The 25,287-nt window shown below is 29.1% G+C and overlaps 2 protein-coding genes across 2 annotated transcripts in view; both read right to left on the bottom strand.

Moving 5' to 3' along the window:
- Positions 1–25,287, bottom strand: part of Gaba-b-r2 (gamma-aminobutyric acid type B receptor subunit 2) — a 265,450-nt gene that overhangs the window by 223,135 nt on the left and 17,028 nt on the right. The window lies entirely within an intron of this gene.
- On the bottom strand, positions 13,640–15,040 carry LOC141528278 (uncharacterized). Its single transcript, XM_074244242.1, has 6 exons — positions 14,949–15,040; positions 14,697–14,831; positions 14,536–14,625; positions 14,092–14,458; positions 13,836–14,021; positions 13,640–13,774 (listed from the first exon to the last, which is right to left on the bottom strand). The coding sequence occupies exons 1-6, from the start codon at positions 15,036–15,038 to the stop codon at positions 13,770–13,772; spliced, it is 873 nt and encodes a 290-aa protein (XP_074100343.1). The 5' UTR covers positions 15,039–15,040; the 3' UTR covers positions 13,640–13,769.

Below are 25,287 nucleotides of genomic sequence, written 5' to 3'. Positions count from 1 at the left end.
TTTAACATGCTTCTTTGTAAATGAAAAAAATAATAATATTACGCTGTGAATTTTTAAAGAGAATGTAAATTATTATTTCTGGCGAGGCTGAGAAGGAGAAATGTCAAGTCCTTTGTGGATTTTTATGCTTTTTTCCGAGAACATTGACAGAAATAAAGAGTAGGCTGAGAAGAATAGGAAGAGAAGAAAGAGGGTGGGAAAAAAAATGTGAGTATATGTATTAAAATAAAATGGAAACGACAAGTACAGTAATGATAATCGGGTACTTCACGTGGAATTCAGGACATTATGGTAATTACTAATTGAGTCTGCCAACGATTTCCAGACAATAAAAAATGCAAGAAGAGATAGAGAGTTGTAGGTCAAAATCGATAACGAGAGCAGTCTCAGCTGGCTCTAAAGCAGGACGCTTTTGTGTCGTCCAACGACCTATTATTTCTCGAGTTATTTTTGTCGAGGACGGTAAAAACAATTGTTTAATAAATAAGTATTATGTATTAAGTTTGAGTGGTACTTTTTTTTTTCAAGGAGAAGGAGATTTGATGATTGGAAAAAATGGAATGAACTTTAGTGGAAATGTCGCGAGATGCAATTTTATTCTGAATTTGTATTATATTTAAGGAAAAAAATTTTTGAAGTGTTTGTATAGTTGACAAATAAATATCAATGTCAGATAAGCACCTTAGAAAAATAAAAAAAAGACTTTTATTTTAGATATAATTATCTTAACCTTAACTCTTTTGTGGTGAGATAATTCAGCGATCATGCGCCCTCTGTTGGGTATTTCCGACAGTTATTTCGATTGAAAAATTTACTTATGAATATATCAAGCTAGATAAGTTCATACATAGCCTACTATAGCTAATTTCCATGTCAGGCTATATCAAACAATTTTTTTACTAATTTGTTAATTTGACTGTCTTTCACTGTCACGGCAGCTTTACTTATTAAATTAAATTGAAACTTTTCTTCTGCACGTGAGCTCTTAGAATTTAAAAAGTTCTTTTGATGATGATACACTAGAGCTTAACTGTATGTAATAGAGACCCTGTTATTAAAGTGAGCTTGGATTGTTTAATGTTAAAATAAATGAACCTCGATAGTTTTATTGGAAATTATTAAAGATAAACTTTTGAGGATTAAAAGACGTCGGAAATGGCTACGGCGAGGACAATTTGAATCGATTTTAAAGATGTATTGTCTGGCAGCCGGTTAAACGTGTCCCAGTCGCCGACGTAAACTTTAGTATTGATTTGTGGAAACTGCTCGTTTTTCCATTACTCGTAACACTTGTTCTTTTTGCCCACTCTATTTGTATAAACATACATCCATGTAAATACTATGATACTCATGCTGCATTTTTATTACGTTAAATCAACCATCACATGTTTGTTTTTTATTATAAATTTCTTCTTTGATATATTTTTTCTGTACAAGCCAAATTTTTTGATCAAACTTAGCATGAATTTACTCTCATAAAAAAAAAAAATTCAAAAATCTACGAAATGTCTTCTGTGTTCTGAAATAGAGCGGAATAATAACAACTCCAATAATTTTATAAAAAATTGTGAAGCAAGTAGAAATAACAGAAATAGTTTATTGTATGAATTGTGAAAAAAAAATTTTTTTTAAAGTTACATAGAATTTGATTTAAATTATCCGCCAAAGTACTACTCCACAGACTTTTATTTAGTTTATTAAATTCATGAAATTTATTATTTTTCTTTTTTTATTATTCATATTGAAAAGCATTAAAGCGCCGATAATTAGGTAAAAAAATCCTGATAAAGATATTGTATAGTACAATATTTTCTCTTTATTACATTAAAGCTCATTTATTATCGATAAAGTATGCTTATAGATATACATGTTTTTTATTCGTTTTCTATAGTATAATACTCGAACTATTTTTCCTCATCAAGTGACTTGCCTTAATCACGGCTCTTGATTTATCCGTTTTTCTAAAACAAAACTAGGAAATTCCGGTCTTTAAAATGAAGTCAGGAAGCCGCTGAATTTTTCTACTGTGCATTTTTTACTGAGCTAATAATAAATTTATTGAACAGATAAATTATTGGTAATTTTTGTGTCTTGTTTATTTTTTGCTTTTATTATTCAGTTCAATTATATTCTATCCATTTTTCTTGGATTTGATATTTACTGTAAATGCCACTCTATATGCTTCTATTCTCGCAAAGACAAGCTTAGCTTCAGGAAGGAAAGAAACACATAAGAACGACAGATAAATATAATACAAACGAATGAAATTGTTTCGTGTTCGTATACCTATACAGATGTTTGGCGACTAGCCAGGAAATTTCCTAAGGTAAAAGGTGAACACAGACAACAGTTGTTGAAATGAATGAGCCAAGATGACCTATAACAAATGATGTCCAAAAAATAAAACAGTATACATATAAATCAAGCATTTCAAATGATACAATGATTTATGAAAAGTGTATTTTTATGTCGATATTATGAATATGAGAAAAGTTTAATTTTTATGTATCTATATTATTTTTCACATCCTGATGAAATCTAAAGATCAACACGGAAAAGAAAATATTGCTACTGGAGCCATCTACTAAAGAGCTACTAGTAGAGCGCTACGACAGCAAAACGTATTCCTACAGTAGCAATACGGTATGGCTCTGGTAGGGATACTTTAGTTAGCTAAAATCGCTAACTACATTTTTTAACGGAGCCATCTAACATAACCACATACACACGTACCTATATCTATTAACTGAATAACAATATTTATAAATAATGATTTTAATACATAATAATATTTGTAATAATAATTTCAAAAATTATATTGATTAATTTATGAATTTGAAATTATTTATTTAATTTTGATTGAATAAAAAAATTAAATTAAATAACATAAAAAAGGTCAATAAAAAATTCGATGATTATTATAATAAATTATTATAAATTATAATTTAAATAAAAACATAGTTCCATATTATTTATCACTAATAAATATAAATGAAAATTAATTTAGCAGATATTTAATAATTTTTAGAATTTTTTTAACAAGTAAATTATGGTAAAAAAAAAATGAAAAAAAAAAAATTGACATGTCGAAATTTTAAAAAATCATAATTGCAATTTTTTAAAAAATAATTTTTCAGAAAAAATGTATTTTTTAAATAAAGTTAAAAAATTATCAAATGACTGTTAACTTTAATGTCATTAAATATAATTATAACCAGAATTTTGACAATTTTAAAAAAGTTATAAATGATATATGTATATAAAAAATTTAAACAATTATTATTTTGTGGTCTGATGATTGTCCAATTATCTGCGACCATCTTTCCGTCACGTAACTTTTTTTCTTAAAAAATTATATATATTACGCTTTACAAGACCATTAAATATCATCGAGTTCAATTTCCAACTCAGCAAAAATCTTTTTCCCTTTGCAAACCAATTAAAACAAATCATCAATTAATTGAAAAGAAAAAAAATAACAATTTATCATAAAAATTTTTAATTAATGATTTCGTGATGAAAAAAAAGACATTACATTTCTATTTCGCCCTATTTTTTTGTATCACCATTAATAATTACTTAAATAATTGCAGGGACAATTAATCAAAGTAGTTTGTATTGTGAGTATAGTTGGTATAACTTGAATTAATATTTTATCAATGGTTGTCGGTTGATGAACATTATAATGTAATGTGTTTCAAGCAATACTGGCCAAAGAGTATTGTTTAAATGTCTAAATATACGTAGATGCATTTAGCATATATAGAATATAGTACTTCGTATGTTCTATGTAGGTACGACAAATATCATCGTTATGACACACCGTGTAAATGATGACTAATGACTCGATTTGGGATTCGTATTCGGCTCGTTAGTCTCGGACCTTCGATTCATTTGGTTCCTCTTCTACCATTACAACTACTACTGTTATTGCCAAAACTGATTCTCTCGCCTATTCTGTTCCTATTCTATCCCACTATCACCCGGATATGGGATCGAAAATAACTTACCGATGACCCCGGGTGCCCTCGCCCCGCCTGGGCCGTAACCTTTCTCGATACACATACGTTATACGTTATATGTTACTGTTCTATCGTTTTCAATTGAATTTTAACGCCCAATAATTGCTCATGTCGTTAATTTAACGCTGAAAAAATAAAAAAACAGTATTTTTTTTTTTCCTGTACTCGATGCTGAAATTTTTTTATCGACAAATGCTTGTAAAAAGAGTCATCGTCATCGGTTTTTTATTTATCTACTGTTCGATACATATTTATGATACTGAATACATCAATTAATGGCTGCTAATATGCAGAACAAGCCGAGGAAATTTAAAACTACTGGAGTTAAAAAAACAATGCTGTAATATGAAATGTACTGACATTTGCGATATAAATAAAAATTTTTATTATTCCAGGAAATTTTTCAATTGTTCATATATTTTCGTATAATATTAATATCATGTAATTTTTTTCTGTTTACATGTGATGTCATATAATATATACATAATATAACTCGATCCACATATCCAACGAACGTATCACTCGCTGCTTGGTTGAGATGTAAACATCTGAACATAACCTAGGGGGATGTAAATAAATACGTTGTGCATTAGAAAATCATTTTTGGACTTTTTCCAAAACAATAATTATTAATTTATTTATTCGAATTTAGAACTAAAAAGTTTTAATTTTTTTTTTTTTTTTTTATTATCAATTGAGCTTATTTAAAAAAAAAATGTAACATTTAATTATTCAATCAAAACTTCATTTTATCTACGGCATCCACTAAAAGAAAGAAAGAAAAAAAAAAGCGATAAAATAAAGTCTTGAAAAAACGATAGCGAGAATTAAATTCTGAGAGTTAGGAACAAAAGCAATCCGGTTGTAAATTCACTAAAATAGACATTTTAGGTGCTCTTCAATCATTGATACCGAGTGAACATGACACGTTCTACACCGTTGCACATTGAAATTGAAGCTTCAACCCCTTTACTTCTCACAATAAATCATATTTATCGAAGTTCAAGTCTCCAGGCTTTTTATTTCACCCCAGTATTTTCCTTTACAATTATTTTTTTTTTTTCAACTATCGGCTTACTCTACTAAATCAATTCCAAATGTCATGGCTTTTTAAAGAAGGTTAGACTCCAGGTTAATTTATAATTAATAAAACTAATTTTTCATCTGACGTAAAAGGTCAAATTTAGCGGTGAAAGATAGAGCCTTTGAATGTTTTTATTTAAATTACAGAACGTTTGTATTTCATGTAAATAGCAGAGAATTTATTCTAACATGAATTCATGAAAAAATTATTTTTTTAATAATTCAATCTCCATTATTATTCTACGATAAATTATGCAACTATTAAACATAAAGTTATACTTCTTCTCCTTTTTCTACAAAAAAAAAAAAAAAAAAAAAAAAAAAAAAATACTCTACTTCAGCACAATATTGTCCGCTCGGAAATAATATTAAGACATGACTTGCTTTTTTTTGTATATACACATACTAATAGCCAACAGACAGCTCTGATTGTGAGTGTAAGATAACCATCAATTTGATGGTAACGTCGGAAAACGTAAACATTGTGAGGACCTAAATCACCTTGAAAAGGCTAAATTATCTCAATGGATTGTGGTAGAAGCAATCTAAGTGTTAAGAGCACTTAAAATTCACTTTTTTTATTAGTGTCAAAGGAGTTTTCTATTTATAAAATAGTGTTTTTAATGGAAGTTTATTGTTGTTTTGAGATTTGATCTACTACTATCTGTTACATCACGAATTAATTAATTGAAATAAATCTTTTCAAAATAAACACTTTTTCATTTCAACATGACTTTCAAAATTCGTACATACATCACTATGGTAGTATATTTTTAATCAAATTTCTATAATAATTGTAATAATAATGATGAAAGTTTAATAAATTCTAATAAATATGTAGTAACAGAAAATATTAGAGTTTAAGATGTTTTATTATTTTTACTAGTTAGTTTTAAATAGATTGTAAAATCAAAGGATGTATGGTTATAAATTTAAGGATTAGGCGGGTAACAGAGACTGTTCGACATGTTGTTAGCAGATGTCAAAATATTGGTAAGTTTCTGTTACTATAGAGAATAAGAAATATTGTAACGTGAGGTATGAGTGAGAGAGTGAAAAACTGAGAGAGAAAGAGAGAGAGAGAGAGAGAGAGAGAGAGAGAGAGAGAGAGAGAGAGAGAGAGAGAGAGAGAGAGAGAGAGAGAGAGAGAGAGAGAGAGAGAGAGAGAGAGAGAGGAGAGAGAGAGAGAGAGAGAGAGTATGAAGTAATGTCCGAGATGGGGGTGAGAAGGGACCGAGAGGCCCAAGTAATTTTAAAGGATAGTTTTGTAAGTTAGTCTAACATCACCCAGGCTAGTAAGCAGACGTGTATCCCTTATTCTTAATAAAGCTTATCTTGGATTTTAAAAACATTGCCCTATCCATTAATTCCAACTTCTAAATATTATCCTAAAAATTAATATTTCTACATATATGTTTCAACCGCTAAACTGAAACAGTTATTTTCGATACATATGCGCAAAGGTAGAGATTTTGACGGCTTGAAGTGACGTCACAAGTTTGAGGCTATGGGCGCATTATTATCAAGACCGAGTTATTTATCCGGACGAACGTAGTACGGGGTCTTGATGAGAATGTATCCATAGTCTCAAACGTGTGCCTTTACTTCAAGTTTGTCAGGGTCCCTACCTTGGAGCATTAAGTATCGAACATAATTTTTTGTCATATTAATTGAGGAATTTGAGAGATCAGTCGAGAATGTTCAATTACTGTTTATTTTATTTAAAGGCACAAGAATTATGTCATAAGAGATTAAATAGCGATGGATTAAACGCACGTATATGTTCAAGTTGTTTACAAGATTTAACTGTCGCTAAGATTCTTTTTGCGATTTTTACTCCATCCAGTTGTCGAATTAAATGATAATTCGACTCATCCATAGCGTATTTTAGCGTAATCGTGCAAAAATGTAGAGACAGATAGAGAGAGAGAAAAGTTACTTTTCGATACTACCCGAGTCGAAATTAAAAAAGTGATTTGAGCCTCATGAGCCTCCTTTCTTTTGTTTTTGGGTTTGCATTGAAATTTAAAACTGTATTTTTACCCTCATCGGCCTAAAAATAGGCTGTGGAGGTCGAAATCACAGTTTTAAACGGTATTTTGAGCCTAAAGAGCCTCCATCGGGGGTCAGTAGGTTGATTTCATCTTTTTATTTTTTACAACATAGAATTTTTTCATAATAGAAAAAATTTTTTAAGTAAAAAACTGGACTTAGAAAACTATTAACTTTTATCTGTGCAAAAAAATTTTTTTAGTGCAGAGTTGAAATAAAAATTATGACTATTGTAATTAACGTTGCAACAATTTAGCAACCATCCATAAAATATACGGACGGTAATAAGCAATAACATCTCAACTTATATTTTTTCTAACGTTTATCGTTAGAATATTCGGGTTAATATATGGGGCAGAGCATTTCATGCCAAATCGACCACTTTTGACCCCGTCAATACCCTACAAAAAACACTTTTTAGAGATTTTTCAAATTTTTTTACCCAACCAAAAAAAAAAAAATTACGAGTTATTTAAAAAAACTAGCTTTTTTTTTTGTTAAACAGCCTTAACTTTTTTGAAAATTGACTTATTGGGATGTTTTTTTTTAATTTTTTTTTACAATGTCCTTTTTAGAAAAAAAAGTCAGAACAATAATTCGAATTCATATTCAACATTTTTTTTAAACTTGTAAAGGAAAACGAAAATTTGAGGATGATGCTCATTTTTGATTATCGATTTATTTTTTTTTTTAAACCAGTATTTTCCGCAAATTTCTTGAAATTATCAGTGGCATTTTTTATTCTCTATATTTTCTGTTTTAGAAATGAAAAAAAAAATTTTTTTCCTCCAATGTTTGTTTTTTGTTATGCCACTCTGAAAATTTTTCAGCAGATTTAGAAAACTTCAAAATCCGAGAAAAAAAAATATAAAAAAAATTCAAAATGACAATCATCGATAAGATTGGATTATTTTCTTGTATTTTTTTTTCGAAAACTATTATCTAATTGTGAGAGAATACTCAAATTATCCTGAATTTAGGATATGTAAATTACTTAAACGTGTAAAAAATAAAATAATATTCCATTCACAAGTCTACTGTTTATAAATTATTCAACAAAAATGTTTTTAGCTGTGTAAATGAAAATAAATTCAATGAAATTTTGTTTGAAATTAATTGCCTCAAAATTTTTGAGAGTTCATGCATTGCTCCAAAATGAATCGAACAACAATTTAATTGTTTTGTTTTTGCATGTAGTTTTGGAAAAAAAATACAAAAAAAAATTCCATGGTTTTTTTTATTTTTGATCTGATTTTATTGAAAAAATAATTAAATCTCGTGAATGATTATTATTTTTAATTTTTGTTTTTATTTTTTTTCTCGGATTTTGAAGTTTTCTCAATCTGCTGAAAAATTTTCAGGAGAAATAAACATTTAAAAAAAAATTTTTTTTTTTTCATTTCTCATTTAAAAAAAATAGAAAGAAAAAAAATGCTACTGAAAATTTCAGGAGATTCGCAGAAAATACTAAAGTATTTTATAAAAAAAAAAAAAAAAATCGAAAATCAAAAATGGCAATCATCCCGAAATTTTTGTTTTCTTCCAAAAGTTTAAAAAAAAACGTTGAATATGAATCCACATTATTATTTTCATTTTTTTCTCGAAAGTACATTTAAAAACAAGAATTTTCAAAAAAACAAAACATCCCAGTAAGCCAATTTTCAAAAAAGTTATGGTTATTTACCCAAAAAAAAAAAAAAAATTTTTTTTAAATAACTCATAACTTTTTTTTTTTTGGTTGGGTAAGAAAATTCGAAAAAATTCTGACAATTGTTTTCAATAGGGTAGAAAAAGATAAAAAAATTTCAGAAAAATCGTCACCATATAGATTTAGTTTATAACAATGATAAGATGTGAATTAGCTCATCGGTCGTACGGTGTAAGGGTTAGTTATCGATCTGGCAAGCGCGCGTCTCAGGTTCGAATTTCGGTTAGAACAGATTTTCGATTTATTTTTATAGTTAGCAAATGTTAGGTCGAAATTAAGAATCACACGTTATTGAACTTGCGATAGCTGTACGTACATCAACAATAAAATATAGATATGACACTGTCAAAATCCTTCTTTTATCATTTTTTATCAAATGGCATATGAGCTGGACATAGCATGCCTCTAACGGCAGCCACTTTTATCTGGATCCATTCCTCTTTCCTTTCTTTCTCCTCGTCTACATTATATTAACAAATAAGAATCTTTTGTACGGTAGAGATGTAGGCTCAGTAGGCTCAATTTATGGTTCTAAAACCGTGATTTCGGCCTAACTTTGGTAAAAGCGGACAAAAATACCACTTGTAGGCTGAAATTATGGTTCTGATATACGCGTCATCGTAGTCGAAAAAATCTAAAACCATAATTTCAAACTATAACTCCTCCGGTAGGTTGTGGAGGCTCAAAATACACGGAAAAAAAATGTTAGTAAATAATACTTAGATTCTCATTATTTTTTACTGATTGAAATAGTAACAGCGCGCCTAGCCCAAATATTGGTAAATATTACAGAATAAAAGTTAGAAAATTAATGAGTCATTAAATAAAAATATGTAAACATGGAACGCGGAAAAATATAAACATAAGAGGAAGTTTTTCTAGTTTAACTCAGTAAAAATTATCATTCTCAACGATATTGTTTCTAATAATGATCAGTTGTTGGTGAGAGTTACAATACTAAAAATTCTCATTCAAACTATACATTTTAACGCGTCACTCAGTAAAAATGATCAAATATAACGTGTATAGTTCTACGAGGTAGAGTTTAATTTATATTCAAATGAACAGTAAAAAATAAAATCTCAAACATGAAACTGTACTGTTTCTAAAAATAAAATGAGATAATTATATAAATCAAATTTTTATATTTGAAATCATATTAGTTTATTCTAAATTCAATAATTAAAAAATAAAATTTAACACTTAAAATTTTAATAATGCTAATAATAAAGAGTAAAAGTTGATCAGGATTGACAATAATGCTCTCAGTATTTATTTTATACTATTTATATATTTATTAATTAAATAAATGAATAAAGTTTTTCGTATACAAACAATGTCTTATCACCTAAAAAAAAAAATTTTTTTTTTACATAACTTTTTTACATAACATTTATAATGAAAAATAATTATGAAATTTTTTTAACTTCACCAATAGTTTATTACATAATTTTTTCCATTTGATTGCTTAATCATATATGAGATACCATCAATATCAATCAAGGAATAACAACAAAGTTCATGACTACTTAGATCAACGCAGTATGCTTGGAAATGCGAATCAAAGTATAAATATTTCAGCTGACGAGAAATAAAGTAAATCATTTCATTTTTATAAAATAATATATATTCAATTTGTGAAAAAGACGGATTTGCATCTGTCAACATCATAATAACATCACCAGGATATACATTTTTTCCTAAGCAGAATACCCACTTTAAACAGACTAGGTCCTTACAATCTAATTCAGAAGGTAATAATTTGTTAACTTCTGTAAAGTTTTTTAAATTATCAATTGAGTCTTGCTGAATAGGACCTGGTTCTGGTAGACATGTACCCACAGATTTTGTGTATAACTTATGGTGTAATTTCAATTGATTTTTAAGGGCTAAGGTATAGCATAGATTTTTTCGAGAAGTAATAGCTCGAGCAGCTATTTTAGATTCCCGATGAAAGCTTTCTCCTCTCATTGACCAAAAATGAGTCACTGGACCTGCCAATTCCATAATCCTGGGATAATGGATTAACAAGTGGTGCTTTGGTTTTAATTTTCTTTTAAAAATCCTCTGATACAAATCTAAATGATCAGCAATGAGGATGCGCAATACATCTGGACATCCTACATGAAAAACTTTTCCTAATAATATATTTAGAATTTCGTTGAGGGTAGTATACACGTGCCAAATTTCATTTTCTTCAGGAATTTTATCTCCAAGTATTAAACCAAAATGTCTTATCAGACATAAAGTTTCTGAAGCAGACAATTTTAACTGATGCTGCTTTATATTAGTAGGAATAATCTCAGGTGGTTTATTTTGACGCTCGTTGCGATTGAAAGAAAAAGAATCAATTCTGTTATTTAAAAACTCAACATCGATGATTTTTTCATTGAAAATATAATGATGCAATATTTCTACCAACTCATATTTAACTACTCCTTCCAGCAAATCATGCATAACATTAACACTGAAATTAGATGCTACATGAAAATTAGCTACACTATTCCAAATACATTTTTCTTTTACACCATAATTTTCATGATCAGGATCATTGAGTTTTTCTATCAAAGAATCATAAGAATCTTTTGTTCGAATTAAATCAGCGGATTCTGTGATAGCTGTCCAAGAATTTTTTCTATCTATAACACAACATCTACACCAATAAGAGCTATTAAAAGATTCTGTATAACCAAGTATTGAGTTCAGGCCCAAATTATCACCTAAAATTAAACTTAATGCAAAAAGATACGCTTTTTTCCTGAGCTAGTTTCAATAACAATACCTTCGTTTGCTAAAAATTAAGTTCATCTATTACACATTGAAACATTCTTTGATTCCCAAAAATTTTACGGTGCAACGTATTGAAGAATTGAAATAAAAATATGTTGTCTAATTTACTGTATAACTCAGGAGGTAAACAAGGAAGAAAAACATACAAAGCACCAACTTTCCCACCATCACCAGCGTGGCTTCCTAGGCAGTTATTAGATTCAAAATCATCAAAGTAAATGAACAATGGAAACACTAGATCATTATGATGGTATTTAGAAAGTATTTCAGACCATAAATGCCCTTGAATAAAATTAGATACACAATCAGTATTTTCTTTCACATATTTCATATACAGGATAGTCCTTTCAAAAATATTTGGAAGCTCAAAGAAAGCTTTTAAGACTTTACGCATTGGTATAAATTGCGCATATACATCGTGTGTATTTATTTTCGTGATTCCAGCGACTGCACTAGATCCAGGGATTGATCCAAGTAAAACTTTTTCTGGAAGGAACAGCGTACCATTTTTTCTAAATTTTTAAATATCAAATGCTCTGATTCAAGATCATCAAACGGATTTTTAATTTTTGTAAAAACATTATTTATAGCAGATACAACACTATCAGAAACATTATTATCATTTAAAATATTATTAGTCGCATCTACTATAGATTCAACAGCACTTTCATAAAATTTATTAACTTCTGTTATTCTTAATTGAATTTTATTTCGCGAGACGATACTTTTTCAGAGTACCATTTTGAAATTAACTCATAAGCATGCTGTTTAATGTTAAGCTCAGCTAAATCTTGTTTAAAATGTACTTCATCGGAACTATTACAAAGTGAAAAATTTTCTTTAATAAAATTATTATAATTAGACTTATGAAAATTCAGAGGATCTTGAGTACTGGAATCGTTGGTATATAATGTATCATCATTATCAATAAAAATGTCTTCACTCTGAGTAACAATATTTAAATCTAGTTTATCACCTTCATTACTTATTTGTTTAATCTCATGAGAATGTTTTTGTTTTAAATGTTTACGAAAATTTTTTATATTATCAAACTTGCGAGTGCAAGTGCCTATACACTGAAATGATTTTAATGAATTATTGTTTAAGTGCTCATAAAGAACATGATTACTAAACGCAACATCTAGAGTAAATATTTTTGAACAAGAACATGCATATGACATCTTAATAAATTATTTAAAATATTAAAAATATAAGAATCATAAAGTATAAAATATAAATTAAGACAAATAAAATAAAAAGCTCTAGTCGAAATTAATACTGAGCTCACCAATCAAAGAGGTGACAGCAACTGGGACTGAAAGTTTTTGTTTTTCTTCAAATTTAAATAAAGCCAATTCTATGAACTGCCATACAGCCTTAGCTTCTGGTGGATAATGTGCATTCAAAGAATATGATTTGAATGCTACTTCTAAAACTTCAATACTTGACTGAAAATTATATTGCACTTCATCAATAAATAAATGATATGAAATTATATTTTCAATAGACCCTACAACAATAGGTCTCGGTTGAAGTGAAAGACCGTAGGTTTCCAAAGTATTTTGCAATCTCTTCCAGCTGGTTAATAAATCATTAGATGCCTGTATAAAAGAATCATTCATAATTAATTCATTTTTTAATAAAAATTTATGGTAAAATGAAATAACACAAACCTGGACTTGAAAAAAAAATCCTTCACGGGCTTCAGATTTTGTAGGATTCCACCTTTTCTCAACAACTTTTGAAGTTGATTGAGTTGTTTTACATTTTTTCCTCTTATGAGATGTACTTAGATCATTTTGTTTTGCTATAAGTCGTGGTTTTGGAAAAACGGCCGAAAGAATTAATAGTATGGCTACATCTAGAGCATCTGTTCCAAAATAATGATATATATTAATAATAGAACAAGTTTTTTAACTATAAAAATCGTGTAAACTAAAATTTGTATCAACTAACCATCTTTAAGACTATTTAATTGTAAAGACAAAGCTAATAAGTCTGGATCTGATGGTCTTCTAGAGCTAGTAAATAAATGCTTCAGTTGATTACGGACGAAAGGCCAATTTTCTTGAAGTGCACTTTTCTTATGAGGATATTTTAAATCAAAATCCAATTCAAGCTAATAAAAAAATTTATCAAGTCAAAATATATTACTATAAGATAAAAAATAAATTATTTACCAAAGTATATCCATTGGTTTGTTTTAAACAAGGAAATTGAATGAAGTAACTGTTGATTGAACAATTCAAAAGTTATTTTTTGTCTTTCATCATAACTTGTAATCCAGTGATCAGTTACACTTTTCCACGGTTCAATATATGTTTTCAAAAATTGTATGCTTTCAGAAGGGACATTGTTCGTAATATCTATATTAATAATTACAGCAATATTAATATTTGAAATTACTATATAATTATATCAAATTTAAATTCTAACCTGTAGGTGTTTCTAAGAATACAGTCTTTGAAGTACTTTGTTTTAAGTACTGTTTTCGCAGGTAATTATTACAGGACAGTAATATACCACGTGCCGGTTGGACTACTCCACCACCAATTGTTACATGTGGTGTAAAATAGGTGTTAGGTAGTTCATTACTAAACAATTCACTTATTTGTTTAGCTAATTCTTGGTATCGGCCTGATGGGAGATTTTCAACTGAGTTTTTACCTTCATGCTCTTTTTGAATAATTAGTCGACCCAACAAATTTCGAGTGGGTTTTGTGAGCGTTTTATTAAGCTTGTAACAATTTAAAATATTTAATCCGTGCGGGTGAGATTTAAGCTTTTTCAACAACTCTGGTTCCTGGAAAATGTCAGTAAAATAAAAAAAAAATAAACACTAAATTACATCAAAAAAATTTTTGACAAATTTTAGCAAACCTGGTTCTGATCATAGTCATCGTTATGTAAATACTTTAATAAATTAAATGAGTTGTCCAAAATTGGAACTGGATTAACTGAATGATTGGTCTAAAATAAAAAAATAAAAAAATGTGTTAGGAAGGAAATTTAACGAGTTCTTAAATTAAAAAATTACTTACGTTATTATAAGTTTCAAACAATGACGTCGTATCTTTTGATGAACCAGGTTGAGTCGTATCGGTGATTGCTAATAAAGTTTGTGGCAGGCTTAAAGAAACAGCTGAATCTAATTCATGATATGCTTTTACAGAAATCTAAAAATTTTTAATTATTAATTAATGTCACAATTTTTTAATAACGCGGTTTTTATGAGTGAATGAGAAATTTTTTTTATTCAACGGAAGAAACAAATATGAAGATAAACAACCTACGTCACTTTCTACAGTTGGAATCGCTGAAGCTTCAAATACCTGCGTAATATTTGCATTAGGGTTATTATAACTTATCTCAAACTGGTCCATGACTTTTTTTTTTACTGTAGAAATGTTAAATAAAATAAGGAAAAAAATTAGAAAATGAAAAACATAAAGTATAGCTTAAAATTTGTTGCCTAATTTTATTGAAAATTTTCGTTAAATAATTAAAAAAAAACACCAATACAGCTATGACTGTCTATTGAATAAAAAATATTGTAAAAAATTAATAAATAAATATTGAAAACAATAGAAAAAAATTTATGGAAACATTATGTATGTATAAGTGTAGTATGTATAATCGTAGTCTTTAAGAATGCGCAACCATTATAAACTAAACAAACATCAGAAACAACGACATACACTTGGTTTTAATATGTATTTTTTTATGATTTATTTTTATACTGTATAAATTAATTACTCACCTGTATAAATTATTCTCTGATGTATATTTTATTTTATTTTATTTCACCACAAAAATACTCTTGACCAACAATAACCACTGCTTATAACTGATCGCACAAACTCACTGATATAACTCATCCGCGTTGATGCAAGTCAAGACTCAAACAAAAGAAATAAAAGTAGCTGCGCAGTAAACTAATAAAAGGAAAAAAAAAACACATTCCAATCGATTATTAAGGGAAAGGGGTATTGGGTCGTATTACACCGTGACAATATACTAACTCAAATAGTAAAAAGTGCTGAGATTGAACTACACTTTCTACTGATTGGAGATATTCAATAAATGTAAAGTATGTTTTTACATACTTCATAAAGTAATTTTTCGTAAGCTGAACATCACATATTCTAATTTCAGCTGCTAATTATTACAGATACTTTTTTTGACAAGTGCCTTGTAGATTTTTAAGTTTAAGTATATCAATTTTCAACAGTCAAACAGTATATTTCAACGATTACTTATTAATAATAGCACTTTAAACATTAAAATCATCATTTTACTGATCGAAACGTCATAAATCATCGAACATATCATAAATAATTAAATGTTGAACTACAATTATTGTCAATCATTTTTTTCCGTGTATGTTTTTAATTTTGACTCGGGTAGTGCGACGTAAATTAACTAAACTATAGATTGCCAGAAATAGTATCGTTTGCACTATGATGTGCCAAAATGTAACTTCCGTGATGGACCTCTTAATATTGAAATTTTGAGTTCCGCTTTTAACAGAAGTTATATAATAATAATAATTATAATAACTATAATAATAATAGCAATAATAATAATTATAAGCAACCAAGATACATGTGTAAAGAGAAATAGTAATTAACAAAATTAGGGAAATGAAGTTAGCCGGTTAATTTTGAGAAGGACAAACCCCAAACACCATCAATGTGTTCACGTGTACACACAAAGCATGCGCGAAAGACTTTGGCAGTTTTGAGTTTACTCAAAGGCTCTCTTAATGAGATTGACTGCTGTTGCCGTTGCAACTGCTGCTTTTACTGCACCAGAGTTAGATCTGTTCTGTATACTAGTAGTATGCTGGTATTCTCTACTTCTACTATTACTTCTAGAAGCGCAGTGAATGTTACGAATAGAACTCCTACGAAATACGAGAATAGGAATAAACGCGAGAAAATAAAAAGAAAACCCGCTCGGGAGTGGTAAAAATAGAAAAGTTTACGGCGAAAGACAAACAATAGATAACGGATCGTGTTGAGGGTTCTCGAGCTACTAAAACAAAAAATATAAATTATACATTTCAGTTATTTATTTTTCCTTTTTTTTTTTTTTTTTTAAATTCTCGCAATAGAGTGCGTAGCATGTAAATCACGAAATTCAGTGGCTTGAGTATTTTCAACGAGTGAGTAGCTTTTATAGTGTAAAATACACCTTTGAAACAATACTGTAATATAGTAATGTCGTTAAGATTCATTTTTTTTTTATTTTGGACACGAATTTTTAATAAATGCTAGCATTTTTTTATAAAAAAAATACTAATTTCAAGAGTATAAATTAAAACTTTTTCAATTAATTAATTTACTATAAGTAACCTGCAGTCACTAAATAACATGGGAAAGTAACAAATTTTTAATACAAAAAAAAAAAAAAAGGTTTAATTGTTTTTTGATATCTTCAATGGAAATATAGATTGTTTAGATGCTTTCGAAATTAATAAAAAAAAATAACATTGTTATCACCGGGTCAAATACCAATAATTTCATCGGAAATGTCGTGAAAAAAAATCTGCAAGACCAACAGGCTATTGAAAACCGCTCCAAAAACTTATCACAAAAATTTGACCTTCACCAACAAATATATAGAATAGTAAAAAGACACAAATTATCGTCAAAACTTTTCTAAGGGTACCAAATTTAACTATCAAAATCCCGTTTGAAGTGAAAATTCACCCATTACTAAATTTTCTATCGTATTTTAATTATTTAAATGATAAATTAACTATCGTTGAAAAAATTGTCAAACTGTGAAAATACATAGATTAAGATTGTGACTTTTCTGAGGGTAGCAAATTTATCTATACAACCGTATTTTATGTTAAAAATATGCCATTCACACAATTTTCGTAATTTTCTAAATTAAATAGATTAATATTCTACTCATAACAACATTCACATGAATAAAGTAAAATAAATAAACAATGTATAGATTTTTTAGACCCCGTATAGTGTTAACGAGCGGGTGTAAAAACTTTCCTGCGGAAAATACACCAAAGACCGAGTTCAATTTAGGAAGGTGTGAATTTAATATTTTTACACTGTCAACCGTATAAATGTCCAATTTACGATAATTTTGCGTTCAGAAATTAAATATGGACTCCACACGCTAAAAAATGTAAATTAATCTCCAACTGTAAAATTGTATGGACGCAGTTATTTGTATTTGTAGTCATATGCTTCACTTTTCTGAGATTTTTAAGAAAAAATAATTGAAACACGCAAAATCATTGAAAAGAAATTTTTCAATTCTATTTATATATAAATGCACTATAGTCATGAACTATCATGTTTATTAATTCGAATCGGGTTCTATGTTTAGGGATTTATTGCCAAACCTAAATTTGGTAGACGCTGTCGATTATTCTTTTCGTGTAAAATTATGTGGATGGAAAATTTACACCGAAAGAATTTTACACCGAGATTTTTTACAGTGAATATACAAATTTTATCTAGCGTGAAATTCTAATCTATTTATAATTACTCTGAAAACTTATCATCATGAATTGACTATCTTATAATAGCATAACACTTTAAAAAGGTACAAATTTAGTCCTAACCTTTTTTGCTGATACTAAATTTAACTAAAAACACCCATTAAGACATAAATACCTATTATTTTTATTATTTAGATGCACAGATTCACAGTGGTGTTTTATTTACCTGTAATTCATTGAATCAAATTTATAATATTAATTTTTTTTTATTGCTAGAATAACTAGTCATTACTGAAATTTTTTATAAAATATTTATGGTATACTTCACGAAGATTACATTCTAACATGATCGTGTAAAAAATACAATTCTTTGTAGTTAATTAATATTTATAGTGTATACTTCCCGAGAAAATATTTATCAAAGATGTATGAAAAATTTATAAGCTCACCTTGTTATCCTAATGTTATCCTAACATTATAACTCGATGTAAATTTCAAAATGTTTGTTGAAACTGTTTATTCAAATTTCAACTTGGTGAATTTCTGATATTAAAATAAAGAAAATTAAAATAGTAAATAAATTTTTCGAAGTTCTAACCAACATTTTACAATTGTAGTTTACATAGAAATTGGACTTGCAATTCACAAAAACGTAAAAAAATTTCTTACAACGATTACATTTAACCATGAATTATTTTTTTTTTACTTCAGGACAACAGAAAGATGATAAATATTATTAATAATAATAAGAAGAAAAGTAAAATATCTTAAAAATTTTTTACATCATAAGTATAATGCAAACGTAAACTAAATGTATAAAATTAAAATTGTCTACGTCAGAATTCCAAGTATCGAAATAACATACAAGTATGTAAATTTTTGACACAGGTATTTACATATATACTTATCTTATAAATTTACCATAATTTTTTGTCATTTCACCCTGCTATTCTATTAAAAAAGTTAAATATTTAAAGTGCGCTTAAGAATTATCTTTTGCCTTAGTGACTGAGTTTCTGCTTTAATAAAAAAAATAACATTTCTTTCAAGTGCAATGTATACATAAAAAATACAATCAAAATTTTTTAATTTATAATAAACTTATTTTACTATTTTTCCACCAAAATATAAAATGCATAATGTCTGTTAATCAAAATGGAGTCTGGTTAAAAAATGTAAGCACCAGCAGCGCAAAAATGTTTTTAAAATAAATAATCCATGTTTTAATTTTTAATTGCCAGCCAAAGGTCGAGAGCAGGTTTAAGTATATGCGGTCGATATTGTCGATGAGAATTGTCGCGTGCTTATGCCCTTGTCTCAATGCATGTGTTAACACGCTTACATACATTCTTGTATTATTATTCTTCATACTTTTTTTATTATGACACCATTATGATCATCAACTTTTCATTTTTATTTTCGTGATTTTCAAAATAAAAATTTCAATAATTTTTAATAAAAACAATCATAATGAGTTACAGAAAACCAAAAAATTTTCAATAACAAATAATCTGTTGAAATAAAGAAAATTTTCCTTTTTATTTTAACCACTAAAATTCCATAAAAAATTATCTAACAATTACACCTGTAATTTTTAAGATATTCTACAAGCTCACATCTTTTAAGTGTACTTGTTTTATAGAAAATTTTTCATTAGAAACAAAAACAAAATTATTCATCCAAAAAATTCCACAAATTTTTTTTTCATATCTTTCAAAAATATAAAATTTTTTCACTGTCACTTTCACAAATAAAAAGCCAAATCAAAACGTCATAAAAGAACTACTCGTACTCACTCGGTCAGTAGCGTCTTGTACAGCGCGGTCGATGCGAATAAGGGGTTGCAGAGGTCGCACAGCCAGCCGCACTTGAGTAGTAGAATAACGCGTAGAGTCCTCCTCGTGTCATATTTATCCCTCATATTCCACCTGAGTCTTTAAGACAATGGTCACCATCCTCACTGTCAACTTTATATTCTATCCCCACCATGTGAAAAAAAACATCACCCTCAAAAACTGAAATCCATTTTTTTTAATTTTTATTTTCAACAAAAATTCACAAAATTTTTTTTTTATACCACTAAACAAAAAATGAAAAAATTCCGCTGTTTTTAAATGAACAAAAAATATAAACCATCAACCTTAAAAAATTCCGACTAATTTGATGAAGAAGGAACAACTCACGACATAAACCGGCGAACGCGTCGCGATAACTATTGTTGGATGGTTCCGCGAGGCTCCTCCGTCCGGTCCGGCGAACGCGACGCAAATGAGGGGTTGGTCCTGAGCAGCAGCGCCAAACGGTTATCAGTCGAAGCTTTGAGGATAGTTAAGCTCAAACTCAAGCGCAACCCAACAACCCTACAGCCCTACTCAATGCTTTATTTCTATACATATACCTCCCTACTTTTCCTCCCTCTATCCCTACTTTTTACCATTATCTCACTTACACAGTTTGTTACTTGGTCATTGCCTCTCGCTTTACCGACAACCGACATGCTTTCTATTCGTCTGGTCGCTCACCAGTGTGTTATGTGTTGTATTATGTAATGCACTATACTATTCTGGGGGTACACTACCCTGCTGAAAAACCGTGTAGGTGTTCTCTGTTACACTTAAGAGCGTATAAATTTAAATACTCTCTCATTTTCATTGCACACTATTGCAGTTGCTGTGACTGTTATTATCATTGTTATTGTTACGATTATTATTCTGACGATTGTTGTCAATATTATTATTATGATTCTCGATATTTATTTATATTAAAGCCTTCCTAATCTTTTACACTGTAAAAAATCGAGAGTGAATTTCACTCCGCATTCATTCCCATCACTCGGAATACCAGAGTGAAGTAATTCAACACCTCGTTTGGAGTGAATCAGAAGCTTTTTTTTTAGCGGAGTAATTTTTAAGTGGTTCCGGAACGAATCTTGATTTTAATCTGGAAAACATCCAAGTACGAAGTTCTTATAGTAAAATAAATTTTTATTTAACTAAAACAAATTTTATAAACCAAATTATTTATTTTCGTCAGTATAAAAAAAAAAAAAATAAATATATATATTTGAACTTCGAATTTGTACAAAAATTAAAAACGATTTATCAATTGTAATTTTTAAAATCTCTAAATACGCATTTTATAATTTTTAAACGAGTCAAAACAATTTTTTTGTTATACTCGCTCCAAAAGTTCAACTTTTGAGCATTGGATGGCATCCGTAAAGGGGCTCTTCTCTATAGATTATTATTATTATATTATATTGGCACCGAGAGTATGTTCTCATACGGCCGTTGGGTGATTTGTGGTAAGGGAGCTGTGTTGGTTAAGAACTTGCCTTAAACCTAGGCGGCGCTGGAGCGAACTTCAGAGAATCGAAAGATATCAGCATGTGAAAAATCTTTCGACTCGCCGGGATTCGAACCCGCGCCTTGCCACTAGAGTTGTATGAACGGATCAACGCATTGAACCGCTCAGCCAACATCGAGGCCTCTTCTCTATAGAGACTACCATACCGTCTTTTCTTCACGGCCTAGGCCGTGAAGTTTTACCCCCTCCTTTTTTTACGAACTTTTCGAGTACACCTAGATGAAATTGAGAGAGATTGTAAAAAAAAGTCACATTCTAGAGTACCGATCAATGATTTTAAGTAAATTTTAAACAGTTACTATTGAGTGGCGCTAATTTTTTCTCTGCTGGCAGTTTATCATAAAGCGGACTTAATGTTAATAAAATACCAACCACGCCATAAATAAATATTAATAAAAAGATAATTAATATAAAATTAAGTTTTTTTATTCTTGTGAAACTTCATAAAATTTAAATATGTCATTGTTTGCCTCCTATCCCTCAAAAGTTAAACTTATGGAGCGATGATAACAAAAAATATTGTATGTCATTCGGCCGTTTAGTGGCGAATTTGACGACTTTTTTTTTATATTCGCTTTAATGATTGTGACGCGAATGTTCGAAAGCGACCGTAAATTTCCGTCCTCGGCTCCGCCTCGGATATTAAAACTACGCCCGTTTCGAACCTTCCCGCCACAAACCTTAAGCTCATATCGAAATATCATCGCTGTCAGAAAACCGCCACTTCACGGCCTTACGACATAAATATCTATTCTATTTTTATTCAAAAAATGAAATAAAAAATTTACTCCGTGGATTTAAAACTTTTAATAATATAATTTAAATGCGTCTCGAGGGAAATAAATCAGTTGAAAATCATCCACTCCGCATTCACTCCGAAAATTTTTTACAGTGTACTTTCCCATTAGAAAAAGAGATTTGAAATGGCTCGAAGCGATTAAAAAAGATTCAACTTGACACATATATAAATATACATTTTGCGTGGGTTGAATCTTTGTAAATCTTTTTTTTTTAAATAAGGATTGTTATCTTCATTAATTATTTTAATCACAACGCTTAAGCAACAAGTTTTGCCATTATAGTTCTGCTTATTAAAATATCAAAAAAATTTATAATGTAAATATTCTGAAAAGTACAAGAAAAACTTTGAAAAATTATTAGGATCGGATGATACTAAAAGTCGAACCTGGATCTCCACAATTATGGATAATAATTAAAATTTTCAATAATGTCAAATTAAAGAATTGGAAAGATACTAATTACTAATGATAAAAACTTAGTCAACAACTACTTTACCACCAGCAGTATGAAGTACATTACCATCAATGTACGATTTACATGTAACTGAAAGGTTCAAATATACACTGAGAACAAATAACAGGTAGAGGATCCGGAAGTTAAATGATAGAGCTTCCGACATATAATCGTGGAGACCCAGGTTCGATTCCTGACTTAGTTTGATCTCAATGTTCGTTTAAAGATATTCTAGCACTTTTCAGTTAATTTACATTATGACTTTCGAATGTAATCTAACAAAAATGGCAAAAATTGTTGCCAAAACGTTGGAATTAAAATTATTAATAAAGATAATGTAAACGTTGATGATTGGGAAGGCTTTATTATTAAAAACATTATGATTACTATTGTTTTTACTGCTACACTTGTGTTGTATGTATAATGTAAGCTGTAGAATACTGTTATAACAGTCAATACTCATACTAATGTCTCATATCTTTACAACTTATATTTGTACTCATATTGCTGATTGTGAGTAATACTTGTTCCGCACTTGCACTTGCAATTTTACTTTCCCGTCACCAGCGATATTACATGATACGACGCATGAAAGCAGCCGGGTTGAGCGCATACACAACATATCACAGCTGAGTTTCGAGTGTATGGGGAGGATAGAGAGAGGAAAGTATATAAAGGGCGAAAGAGATATGTCGAGTATGTGCGACATTCATATGAGAGTGTGCGTACGTGATACGTGGTTAAATAAAAAAAGGAACTAAGCCACTGTAATATATGGAGTGCGCAAAATACCAAGGAAAATACAACGCCGGAAAAAAGGATTATGTTCTTTACACTGCACTAATTCAGTAAAAAAATTTTTTGATATAATATCTATGGCCTGATCGGGTCACTCAAACTAAATAAGGCTATGTATAAGAGCGCGTATATATGGGACTGAACGGACAATAAAAGTCTATATGCCTTGAAAATAACTCTTGATAATAGTCCTCTAAAAACTCATGAAAAATTTTATCAATTTTGTTCATGCCTTCCTTCACATAAAAATAATTTCAATATCATCACTTAGTTAGATTGGATAGGCAATCATCAAATTAGTGCACATACTATATTAATTATGCCTTCAGATAATGGCCCTGAATTTCATAATGTTGAATTAATTATTAAAAACTCGGCAATGGAACTATTTATAATTACAACGAAAATTACTTGTGAGTTTGATGACTATCTTGAAGCTTTTGTTATTTTTGATAATTTGAATAACTTTACTTGCATACCAGTTGATTTGTTTCAGATTTGTAGAATTAGTAATGTAGTTAATATAGAAAATAAGCGTTACATATCTAAGAAATGGATTTAATTTATTTTTGAGGCTTAATTTGTAAAAATAAAAAAAGCTTAATTAAATTTTTATTTATTGAAATTTATCTGACTAATGTTTTAACAATATTATGGGAACGACTCCTACAACGATATGGGAACTATTCCCATGATATATAGGAACTATTCCTATAATTATAAGAACTATTACAATATCTTATGAGAATCATACCCATAATTACAGGAATGGTTACCATAAAAAGTATGGTATAGTTACTATAATTGAGATTTTCATTATCCACTTCCCATACATTATGGGAACCATTCCCATCATGAATTGTAAATTTTCCTATAAATTTCTCTCCGTATACGGTAAAAATACGGTAGAATATATACTTCTGAACATTCCGCATTACCGTATTCCAATGGTAACCTACCGTCAAATATACCCTATTTTAGCGATAAATTACCGTACAATAACGGTAAATTACTGTACAATCGCGGTACTTTGCCATACAATCTCCGTAATTTACAGTATCATACTGTATTACGGTAAATCACTGTACGTACCGTACATTACCGTACTCTATCGCACTTTGGATCCGTCAGGGCTTTTCTTTATATCAATAAAATGTGTTTGTGAGTTGAAGAATTAGACTATATTGAGTTAAAATTTGAGAAAAAATTGAAGTAATAAAATCAGCTTTTTTTCTAATAGTTTTCTTAGTTTCAGTATATTTTTCTTGAATAAAAGTCATTTTTTTCATGTACAAAGCTCGTTACAAATTTTAATGACATTTATTCACACTATAAGCTGTAGTCGTCATGGGCAACAGCTCGCAATAAATCCACACATTTTGCAAAGCATTCAGTTGACAACTTGACGTGAAACTGCTCAGTCGCTAGCTCATTAGACGAATTCCGTCGTAATTCCAAATAGATCAAATATTTCTGAAGTATTTAAGCATTTCAGATGAATTGCAGGATTCGTTTTTGAATTAACTATCATCAGCTAAATAATACAGTCTAAATAAATTTTTTTATACTGCTTTTCCGTATTTACTGGTTACTTTTTAAATAAAAGCAGCTTTCACGCTTCAGAAAATAAAACGCAATTCTTGAATTATACAGTGAGCTGATTATATTTTTCATTCAATTTTAATTTGTGACACAAACTTTAAAGTGAGTGCATAAGCTCTGGCTGGGATTCACCGATA

This window comes from Cotesia typhae, unplaced genomic scaffold (assembly GCF_013202065.1).
Source record: "Cotesia typhae breed Kobodo isofemale line unplaced genomic scaffold, CoteBio_Ctyphae contig_43, whole genome shotgun sequence".
Taxonomy (NCBI): Eukaryota; Metazoa; Arthropoda; class Insecta; order Hymenoptera; family Braconidae; genus Cotesia; species Cotesia typhae.
This window is presented reverse-complemented; position numbering and strand designations above follow the sequence as displayed.